This window comes from Protomyctophum parallelum, assembly GCF_964188405.1.
Source record: "Protomyctophum parallelum genome assembly, chromosome: 5".
In the NCBI taxonomy this organism is placed as follows: domain Eukaryota; kingdom Metazoa; phylum Chordata; class Actinopteri; order Myctophiformes; family Myctophidae; genus Protomyctophum; species Protomyctophum parallelum.
Genome location: NC_139702.1, coordinates 54,007,019 through 54,019,518, shown reverse-complemented (window position 1 = coordinate 54,019,518; position 12,500 = coordinate 54,007,019). Strand labels below are relative to the sequence as shown.

Below are 12,500 nucleotides of genomic sequence, written 5' to 3'. Positions count from 1 at the left end.
GCCAGCGAGTTCACTACACACATTTTAGGACATAACATAACACAACGAACATAATATGTTTGCCTTTGCCGGATGCAGAGAGTTCATGCAGTCACACTAACGGCTTGAAGCGCACACACACTGTTGGCTTTGTGGGTGACGCGCAATTTCTTTGTACAATAACTTTGGTAATTTACCAGCGCGGCTAAAAAGCAGTGTAACACACATACACACACACACATGCACGCAAACAGACGCTCACATATATACACACACACACAATGGTACGTGTCACATTAGTGGAAGGCAAAGAGACACGCACACGGTCAAATTATCACCATTATCCACTCCCATAAATAAGCCTGAACATGAACATGGAGGTTTTAACAATAATAACAGCACTTCACCCTCCATGCTCTGCGGTGCCCCATCAGAGACATGAAATGGATGGCACAGTGTCTATGCTACTGCTGTTGTTGCCCTCGCGCTGGGTATGGGTTGTGTGTGTGTGTGTGTGTGTGTGTGAGTGTGTGTGTGTGTGTGTGTGTGTTGGGGGGGGGGGGGGGGGGTGCGACTTAAAGACAGGAGGTAAAAATAGCGGTCTGCGATGTGCCGTGAGCCCTGGCATGGACCCAAGGTAAACAGAAAAACAGGGGCCGAGGAAAAACAGGAAAAGGGAGAAGCCTTGGTGAAAGTATGGCCGAGTTCCTGTCACTTAGCATAGGGTCACACACCTAATGCCACCCTGCACTACACAGCCGAGAGAGAGAGAGAGAGAGAGAGAGAGAGAGAGAGAGAGAGAGAGAGAGAGAGAGAGAGAGAGAGAGAGAGAGGATGAGAGAGAGAGAGAGAGAGAGAGAGAGACGACAGGGGCATGCACACATGGTCAAGTCTATGTCTTAGTATGAATGAAGGTACAAAACAAATGTGTACCTTAACATGTCTTTATGGTCTTATGCTAGCCCAAATATGATAAGTATATATGTATGTGTCGGGGGGTGCGTGCGTGCGTGCGTGCGTGCGTTGCGTGCGTGCGTGCGTGCGTGCGTTCGTGTGTGTGTGTTGGTGCGGGCGGGTGATGCACCTCTGTGACCCATACAGTACATCCATTACACACACAAACACACCACACACACACACACACAGTCACACACACACACACACACACACGCACAATGCACACACACACACACCACACACACCACACACCACACCACACACACACACAAACGAAGAGTACATCAGACACACCTATGCTGTGACCCCTTCATAACTGCTGAGACCTGGCGACAGCTGCTGCATTCCTACTGTGTGCGTGTGCGTGTGTGTGCGTGTGTGTGTGTGTGTGTGTGTGTGTGTGTGTGCGTGTGTGTGTGTGTGTGTGTGTGTGTGTGTGTGTGTGTTGTGTGTGCGGTAGCCCTGGCCTGGTGATAATGTGGCCTCATTAGCCTGTGACGGGTGGGGTGGTGACATCCTGAGCAGTGCTGGCCCTTCAAACACACACTTCCTGTTCACACCGGCGACTTCCCCCCCCCCCCCCCCCCCCCCCCCCCCCCCCCCCCCCCCCACCACCTCCATGCAGGAAAACCAGCCAAAGACAAATAAGTAACACCCAGCGTGAAGAATTAAGAAAAGAAGAAGAAAGAGGAACGAACACACACACAGACAGGAAAGGACAGACTGAGAGACGGCCGCCGCCACAAAACTCGTGCAAGTTGGAAATTAAAATAACTGACAAATAAATAAGCACGGGTGGAAATAAAAAAGTGAGCAAAATCAACAATTATAAATTGTTTTAGGCAATACAATGTAAAACAACTGTGGTGATTTTTAGCTCGCTCAACCTAAGATGTAACGATGCTCATTTAACACTTGGTGTACGGGGTCCCCTCTAGCAGTGATTTTTTGATGAATTGAACAATGTGGACCCTGTTGTAAACAAGTGTAATGCTTAATTGGGTCGTCCACTCACAGTTAACAGTCTTTGTATTGAGTTTGTGCTTAAAATGTACTGTAAATTCTACAAACTGTTAATAAATATTTCAATCAATCAATCAAGTGTAATACTGTGTACACCATGGACCAAAAAGACAGATAGACCTTTGCCCAGCCGGGAAACACAATAGTGAAAATAGCAGATCTACATACAGTATAGATCAGCTATTTTCACTATACTTCTTATATATTTATTTATTTTGTAGATTTGTTTTAAAATATATACAATTCCATTCAGTTTTTCTTTTATTAACCCATTCTGACCGGGCACCCATTTTGGTGTTAGCGTCATGTTATGCTTTAGCTATTGAAAAATAGCAGATCTACAAGCTCATATCGCGCCACCGAGTGGCGCGATACGAGCTTGTAGGTCTGCTATTTTTGAAAATCGAAGACACTTTAGAATCTGATCTCAGGTCAGAATGGGTTAATAATGAAACTGTCAGGATGTAATAGACATTTTTAGAATCTGATCTCAGGTCAGAATGGGTTAATGAAAAACTGAATTAATTATTTTTAAATGAAAAAAAATATATAGTATATAATTTATTTTTAATTTTTTTATGTAGGGAAAAGATCATTATTTTTTACTCAAGTCATGACTATATAAATTGGTCCGTGAGCCACTGTTTGAGAAACAGTGGTGTAGACTACATCATCATAGCTGGTTTATTTCCTGCTGTCCTGCATCGAGGACAGCAGGACACACACACTATACGGCCGTGCCGCTTGGCTCCAAGTGCACGCACATTTATTTACTCCACGCCGAGCCTAAATAAACCTTTGGTCAGTGAAACAAAACAAGCAGAAATATCCCATAAATCTGCTTAATGTCACCTATTCTCCTATTTCTAGAGGGGAAAAGCTATATTTGTTGATAAGGTGACTTTTTCCAAGTGTGCCGGGGTGAAAAACAAGTAAATATTCTTTATGAATGTATTTATGTGTTTTGGACGGTGACGTATGTGCTTGCATGCTAGCGGCTACATGTACACACGCACACGCACACACACACACACACCACACACACACACACACACACACACACACGGGAACACACTAATTCAGGAGGGCTGCAGAGAGACAGGCCGTGGTCCATGGCAGAGGAATGGCTGCTGAGCTGAACTACAGAGGCTTTCAACACTCACAACTCTGATAAGGAGAAAGCAGATGGCTCTGCATTGCTGTCGTTTGCAAGCTCGCTCGCTCACACACACGCACACACGCACGGGCACACACACACAGTCACACACACACGCACACACACACACACACACACACACACACACACAGTCACGCAAACCTACATGTCACATGCACTTGCACACACAAACATTTAGAAAAACATTTAGACACTTATACAAACATACACACACTCACAAAAAATACACACACACACACACACACACACTGTACTCACACAAAACACAAACCTCTGCACTGCGCGCAGGAACACACACACACACACACACACACACACACACACACACACACACACACACACACACACACACACACACAACAACAACAGCATCCTGCCACACATCTGATGTGTAAAAGCATTCATGAGTTTGATTCTCCATCTCATAATAATAATCCAGGCATTCATTGACCATGCAGGGCTGCTGCACCGTGAATCAAGTCTCCTCAGGACAAACAGGAGACAGCTGACAGAGACCCCGTGAGCCGTGCGGATCACATGGCCATGATCGATCGCTGTCAGGGTCAACAGGCCTCAGCCACAACAACACACTGCTGCTGCTGGAGGTGCCCTGCATGCTGCATATAGCGCTCAGAGGGTTGCTGCTTGCACATTCATTCATCTTTTGCTGTGTGTAATGTCATATAATTGTTCATGACACTTAACAGTTGCATTTAATCCATTTGGTAGCCTTCTGCTTTAGCGACTGTGCTGTGTCGACAAGGTAAGCCTATACCGCTCAAATTTGTAAACAAACACTTTCAGCCTGGTGTCGCTATTTTTAGGTGAACGTCACAAAAAAGATTTCCAAATTCAGTCCCCTCTACAAGCTCACTACGGGGGGTCAATGCGACATTGTTGTGAGTAGATATGGCTGTGCTAATTCAAACTGTATATGCACAACAAAGTACTGTAGAATGTGATTTAAGGACGATACAGTAGGATATGACCGTATGACCCACACACAGCACGTGATCAGTCATGTGCTGAGTGGAAAATCATTGGAGAGATTGTAGAAGCATAGAACCACAACCATTTCCCTGGTCCTGGCAAGAAAAACAGTTTGTTTTTCACGGTTAAAAAAACATTTGGGGAGTCATAGACGTACAATTAGGAAAAGATACAAATTGGGGTTAGTGTGTGACGTGTGTGTGTGTGTGTGTGTGTGTGTGTGTGTGTGTGTGTGTGTGTGTGTGTGTGTGTGTGTGTGTGTGTGTGTGCGCGCGCGCGCATGTCTGTCTGTCAGCAAATACGTGATTAGCTAGTATGAGCAGCAACATTGATGGCTCTCCAGAGCATTCTAATCGCAACACTGACTCCCCAAATATATATATGGGAATTATTCGTGAATATTGGCTGCGACTTGAAAGGTAGGCGGGCGCGGCGCGGCGCGCTACGCTACGGCCAAAGTATTAAACGGCAAAAACAAGATTAAATCGCTGAGTTCATTTTGATTCAATAAGTAAATAGGTACATGGCTAAATTAAAACGCATGCGATAATTGGGTGATGCAATGTAAAGGCAGGGTGGGGCAGTGTGTGTGCATGTGGGGGGGGGGGGGGGGGATGTGGGTGAAAGGCAGCTGCTTGAAGCGAGTTTAAAGCATTCTGACCGGGCACCCATTTTGGTAGCAGCATCATGTTATGCTTTAGCTATTGAAAGATAGCAGATCTACAAGCTCATAACGCGCCACCGAGTGGCGCGATACGAGCTTGTAGGTCTGCTATTTTTTGAAAAATCGAAGAACGACTGACATTTTTAGAATCTGATCTCAGGTCAGAATGGGTTCATCAGACCAGTGTGTGTCCAGTCGGAAACCTCGTATGAATCTGATCTCAGGTCAGAATGGGTTAAAGCAAAATGTTATGGACGTCATATCTCTCCCGGCCTGGCGCTTGGGTCAACAGAGAGAGGGGACCACAGCATGAATGGGACCTTATGTACATCCTTGTAGTTTGACACTCTCTGAGATGGGTGCACTGAAACACACACACACACACACACACGCATGAATGCACGTGCACATGCACACACACACAAACACACACACACACACACACACACACAGTAAATATAACAGCCGCAGCACCTCTCCACCTACAAACTCTATCCTCCTCCGCCATTTTTGCCTCCCGTCTCCCTTGCCCTCTCTCTGGCAGAAATAACAGTGCCTTCAGGAAAGACACACACACGCACACGCACGTGTGCGTGCGCGCACGCACACACACACACACACACACACACACACACACACAGTCGTCACCATCATCATCCTCACCACGCCCTAACACAGTTTGCGTCTAACACACATGTAGTCGCTGTCCGTCAGAAAACTTGTATCTCCACATTTCAACTTTTTATGCTTTTTTCCCGTAAATGAATGCTCCGATTCATCATGCACGAGTGTCAAACTAAAGTAGTGAACCTAGCCTGGCGACACGTTGTGAGCTTGTAGATCACCGTTTGATATTATTTATTGAATAGCAACCATAAAAGGAGCGGTTTGGACATAGCAGGTTTCCAGCCGACAGCGACGGTATATAACGAGCGAGGAGGGAGGACAGAGGACCACAAAGGCCCTTCTCATCTCTCACTGCACTGGAAAAGACTCAGTGTTCATTTAACCCACAGCAACAAAACAAATGGATGTACACAGGGTTAAATCAATGCTCAGGATATTCAGTCAGTCCAATTGAAACCACGACAGACAGACAGACAGACAAACAGACACGATCACCTCCACTTAGTGAGGAAATATCTTACATTTGCCGTACAATCTACTGTATAATGTGTCCTGCTGAAAGTGGTATAACCCGGTAAATGCAATGATGACCCATGCACCCACCCTCGCAGTCTAACAATGAAAATGGTCCTCTGTTCAGAGAAACGGGACGTTTGGTTCCGCACCATTATGTATAGGTGCGGTACGTGGCGATGACTTTGCATCCGATGGAACCGAGAGAGAGAGAGAGAGACCAAGGAGAAGATTAAGGAAGGGAGAAAAGAGAAGACGATGACGGAAGAGGACAAGTCTGAAAAAAGGAGAAGAAAAGACTGCTGAAGAAGAAGGAAGCCGAGAAAACAAAAGGCTTGGAAAAGAAGGAGAAGGAGAGGACTGAGAAGCAGATCACATGCACGCACACAGTAAAATCCTGAGAGTTGAGGAGTGTGCACAAATGGACCCAAAAGTGCAGGGTCCATTTGCCACACTCTCACAGTCAAATGAGCACTGAGGATTTGACGTGGTATACAGTATATGGTAATGGTGGAAACGGTGCGTGTCTTCGCTGCAAATCTCCCGTTTCACCTCCGCTCTCCTCCCGCTCCGCAGCCAAGGCCAGCCAAGAGACACTTCACCTCGCACCCGCACACACATGGAGCCCCAGTCAGAGCGCACGCACACACACACACACACACACACACACACACACACACACAGAGTCACAGAGAGAGAGAAAGAGAGAGAGAGAGAGGCAGGGAGGACATTCTCTCTTACAAACACACAACTGGCATATGAATATCTCGCCACCCACTCAGAAATATCGCGAAGAATGGCGAAAGAGCCGACGCTCAAATGCATATGACACGTGTACGAACACATTGCATGAATGCAAAATCAGCGCACCCACGCACACACACACACGCACAATATTTGACACCAGATACACATGTGCGTACCGCATAGCCATCCATATGCACGGTGTGCAGCGACGCATCAAAGACAGACAGGGGAGTAATACAGCGAGTGTGTGGTGTTGTTTTACACATGCGCACGTGCGCGCGCACACACACACACGCGCAAACACACACACACACACACACACACACACACACATGCACACACTCACGCACACTGCCACACTGTGGATAATTCCACACATGTGCATCACATCATGTGGCCTCAGCCCCACACAATGGAAAGAAGAAACAGAAACCCATGTAGCGCATATACAGCTAAAACAAGCCTTGCTTTGCCTATAAAACAAAGCACACACACGGCCATGTGTGTATTAACAGTATACAGTATGTTAATAGACAGATTATGGCCGTCTGTGATCTGTGCAGAGGTGGATCATATCAACTCTATTATTGACTGCGGACCACATAAATGCACTGCATGCTAAACGCTATACAAATAATGTATATACGCTGCGTCCATCCACATACTGGCATGAACAACATCATGCACTCTCTCTCTCTCTCTCTCTCTCTCTCACACACACACACACACACACACACACACACACACACACACACACACACACACACACACAACCTAACCTGTATAGGCCTAGGCAAAAGAGATTGGGTGGAAAAATCAACAGCAATAATAGCTGAATAATTTTCATTAATGAAATGTCAGACATTATTTACTGTATAAGGCGATGCCGATATGAGAATATAAGCAGGAGAAATGAAGCCAGAGATTGTGAATATTGGTGAATATTTGTAGTATTATATGTATATATATATGTAGTAAGTATTTCATTTTTGTTAAATCCTCAGTCAAAGTATCTCTATCCGACACATGAAACATAATGTCACAGAACTGCATTCAAAGTCTAAATAAAACGTATAGTTTCTATGTAAGTAAATCAATACATCAGTAGGCCTATGTTTATTGCACTATTGCTCTCATTTTTATTTCAATTGTTTATTTGTTTTTCTTCTTAAAATGGTATTTCAGAGGTCTGGACATTTTCGTGTGCGAATGAAGAGGGCGAGACATATGCAGTGTTTTGATCCAAAGGCACTTTAAAAAAAAGCTTTTTAAATAATAATATAAGCATGGTTCAAAACAAGAAGCACACCATTCTAAAATGTGAATAGCCAAATTAGTATAGCCTATTAGCTATTGTTACATGAGCTATTAGTGTTATTTTTGTACACAAAACATTTCCCCCATGCATGCATTCCCTTAACAACAGTAACTCTCTATCTATTGACTGAGCAGTCATTACTTGTATATTAATATAGGCTATATAGCTATGAGACATATATTGGTATATTGAGAAGCAGACAGAAGCCAGTACAGCTCTACCATACCTCTTCCGGCCCTCGGCTCAGAGGCGACCTGTCGCAGTTCAAAGCAAGCCGCGTTACAGCACCCTTGAAAGGAGGGGAAGACTGAGCTTTATTCAGATCACTGAGCACTGAAGCGGATATAAAATGCCACCGGGTGCTATTTTATTTATATTCAGTATTATACGGGTGTTTGTTTGTTTATTTATTTATTTGTTTATTTTTAAAGCGAGGTTATAGCCATATATATATATATATATACCTTCTTCTATGCGTCTGGATGGTATTAGATAGGCCTGCGGGCTGAACCTCACATGGAGGTGGATGCATAGCCTACGTTACTATTTTTACGAGCCCTGGTAATCCCCTTTGAGTTGGTCCATATCCGCCGGTCTTGAAGCAGCAGCGAGAAAATAAAATGACACGACCTTAATGTTGCTTTTATTGAGGGGGAATTAGTCGTGATGGAGCAATTAGGGTCGAGGTATCACTTAACTCCGGGCTGTTTAACTTGCAAGGGTCGATATCCATAACCAGCACATGCACAACAAGAGAGGAGGGGGGTCAATTACTGCGTCAAAATATTATTACTCCATAAAAACCTGGCGAAATAATTCTGAGACTAATTGATGGCGTTTCCCCTCCCACACATAAACAATTATCTTTAAAACAACACCTATTAACCCTTATAAGAGTTACTTTGTGGACATCGAAAGTGCACGCATTTCCTTGCCGAGGATCAAACGGGCAGTATTTATCGAGTTCATTGCATCGATTTATTTTAAATAGCACACTTTTATGTTCGTGGCGGCGACAGTTTGATAGCTGCAATAACGGCTGTGAATCTCTTGTTGAAAAACGGACTAAAGAAAAGAACAAGAAAAAAAAATGCCATGAATAGGCTAAAGCCAAATTATAAAACACTAAATTGTCCTCGTTTATTCGACAATGTGGGCCTATTGCACATTTTCGTTCGAGGTAGTCAAAATATAATGCCAGATGTGCACATGTTTCTAATATGATTATGTTAGCCAACGTTAACACTTATTCCTTGGCCTTATTTAGTCATTTCGACAGTATAGGCCTTCTCGTGTAGGCCTGCCCTAATTCACTGGAAGGTGGAAGAAAAGGTACAAAATGTCATATTTCTAATTGGTATGAAATTTAAAACATCTCAGTTGTGTTTGAATCAATCGAATCACAGTTTAAATGTACAACCCGCCACCCATATCTTCAAAGGAGTACAGCCAAGCCTCAACGCAAAACGAAACAGGTGTTGCTCGTTTTAATTAGCCACTTGATCTCGCTATGAAAACGTCACGAAGCAGAATAAAATAAAACAAAATGATTAAAATTCTAAACAAAGTAATAATTCATTTTATGTAAATTCGCATGTATATATTTTTGTCATTTGTCTGAACAAGTGACATTCATTCACGGACACGCGGTGATCATCAAATAGGCTACACCTGCTGCTGTGGCTTCAAACAAGTCAGATTACAGAATTTCCACTTCACGCATATATAACAGCTATGATGATTGCCCGTCTCTAAAGACCCTGTCCGGTGCTTATAGTGCACGGGGATTTATTTTATGTTTTTCTTTCATTCTTCATCTTTTTTTTCTCCTCCAAAGGAAAGACAAATGGTTCTGCTTATTGGTCATGCCCCGTGTTCATATAGGAGCAGCCACGGTTACCCCTCTAACACACCACGCACAGCTGCTTCGCGTCTCAATCGATCGGATTGAAATAATTTGCCCATAATAACAACGTGTATACTCTATTAAAAAAAGGAGGGGAAAAAAAGAAACGTCGTGTCACTTATAAGTTGATCTTTAAGGGAGAAGAGAGGAGGGGAGATTTGAAACCAGAGCCGAACGCTTTTTCTCCAATTCTCTCCCCCTCCTCAATACCCCAATACCCCTGGGCGCGCCGGGGCTCGGCAAACACAAAGTCATTATCGGTTAGTTTCCAATAAGGCAGGTCTGTCAAGGAAGCGCGGCGTCTTCTTCGGAGAATTTATGTCATGCCTACTAAACATGGGAAGATGTCTTCTAAGTGGTACGGGGAAGGATAAATAACAGCAAGTCCCAAAGCTGATTATATTGAAACAACGGCGCGCATTTGTAAAAAGGGAAGGGGGATGGGGGGGCCAGACGGTCCACCTGCGCGCCTATCTGCTGCCCGGGCGCACCGGGGAGACCAGGGGGGGGGGGGGGGAGGGGGGGGGGCGCTCCTCTCGAACGGAAAAAAACGTCTTTGTTTAAAATGTATTTATTTATTCCAATTCACTTGCCCATAGCCTGCTATATTATTTTCATTGTGCGGCAAAAAAGTGAGAGCTATAATGTGAAATTATTTTGTGCATGAGAAGCGCAATCATGCACTTTGGATTGGATGCCCTTTATATTCTCCCTCACCGCCTGAAACATATCGTCCCTCGCATGTCCCACAAATAAAGTACAAAATTACGAAATGCATCACTGATCAACGTCATTGGAATCCCATTCTCCCTTGTTCTTATAGGGATTAGGGAATTAGGTAATGGGATTCCTAGTTGCTATGTCAATGTATCATCTCCTCCATGACACGTTTAACGGTTTAACATTTATATTTCTGGGCTAAAAAAGTCTCTGTGGTTATAGGCTATACTACAGTTATGGTTTCAAGGTGACAAATAGGTCTAAGTTTCTAAACTCCTCCTCGGAGCCGCGGCATGCGGGGCTGTTGTTGCTGCTGTGGCGTGCGTGCGTAACAGCGTGTGCATGGTACGGAGACCCCGCAAGGTTCAGCTTAGATTCATTACAAACCAACATCCCTTCCGACTCTTCCACTCTCTCTCTCTCTCTCCCTCCCTCACTCACTCTCTCTCCTCCACCGCGCGAGCACGCACGCGCGTTCACCCCCCCCCCCCACACACACACACACACACACGCACGCACGCATGTGCGCGTAATACACACGCACAAACTTCACTCCCCCCATCTATCTCCTCAGGTTTAGCCTATATACGTCTCCAAGGGGAAAAACCCTCCGTTAAAATATCTCATCGGTTCTATATAGGCCTATACTTCTTCTCATTGCCGAAATGACATAAAGCACAAGAACAAGTCAACGCAACAGTAAAAGTCAGTCCAACACACACGATAACGGCCGAGACACGCTGCAGGAGGAAATGGGAACTTTCCTCAGCCGGAGCAGCAGCAGCGCTATATCCGCAGCAATCCGCTATCGCGCTGCTGCTCTCAAGCGAGCCTATTCATTCACGGCTCCTCGTCTGTTCTGTGGCCGGGGAGAGGGCTTCCTGCCTCGGCCACATGCAGTCAATTAGCCGGGCACCCGGAGGAGCGCATTCGGTACCTACGGTGAGAAAAACACCGCCTTGTAAACTTCACACTGTGCTCTTTTGGTCAATTAAGGCTGCGCGGAACGAACCAGAGACAAGATGTAATCCATCAAACAATGAATTAATTACTCATGTGGTGGTATATAGGGGGCCAAAAAAAGAGAAAAATATTTTCTGTATAGGAATAACGTTGGTTAAATATTTACAGAGAAAATATATGCCCAATAATGAATTTGCCATGGAGCCTATATATTCAAAAATGTTTACATTTGCAAAATAGTAAAAAGAAAACAGGCACATGTAAATTGAGAAATGTAAATTGTCTATGCTTTTTGTGGTATATAAAACAAACAATTTATATCGCATGCAAATTTAGTAAACGAAATTAAATTATATCCACAAATAAGACACAATTTAATAGATGCATATCAAACACTGCACACTACTCAGATATAAACACACACATATATAAGCGACACACACACGCACGCACGCACGCACGCACACAGGCACGCACACACGCACGCAAACAGCACACACACACACGCACGCACGCACACACACACACACACGCTCTCTCTCTCCCCATCTACCACGGTATATATCCTCTTTTTATCACTCATTCAGAAGTCACAGCAATAAATCGTCAAACATCAAAGCACAGAGAGTTGGAGGCAAAATAAAATTAAAAAGGCAGAAGGGAATAAAAAAAGACAAATGAATAAAAGTCACAGAAAGTATCCAAAAAGAGAGAGAGAGTGACACAGGCTGCCGAACGAGGAGCACAGGGCAGAGCGCTGTGGCGGCGTGCGTATAGCGTATAGCGTATAGCGTAGCGAACATACCTGCTGGGACATCCTGAAGAGGAGGTTGCTGTCAGTAGTGGGCTGCTGCCATGTCCCCATGAAGCCCGGCTGCTCAGCACTGGGAGGTCTGGTGCTGAACTGCATGGAGCT

General features: G+C 44.6%; 1 protein-coding gene across 1 annotated transcript in view; it reads right to left on the bottom strand.

Annotated features, from left to right (window-relative positions):
- The window catches only part of bnc2 (basonuclin zinc finger protein 2), a 156,904-nt gene that overhangs the window by 142,555 nt on the left and 1,849 nt on the right, over positions 1–12,500 (bottom strand). Inside the window, exon 2 of the mRNA XM_083764539.1 lies at positions 12,390–12,500. This exon is cut by the window's right edge and continues 384 nt beyond it. Within this exon, the coding sequence (XP_083620665.1) occupies positions 12,390–12,500 (111 nt within the window). The remainder of the gene's footprint in view (positions 1–12,389) is intronic.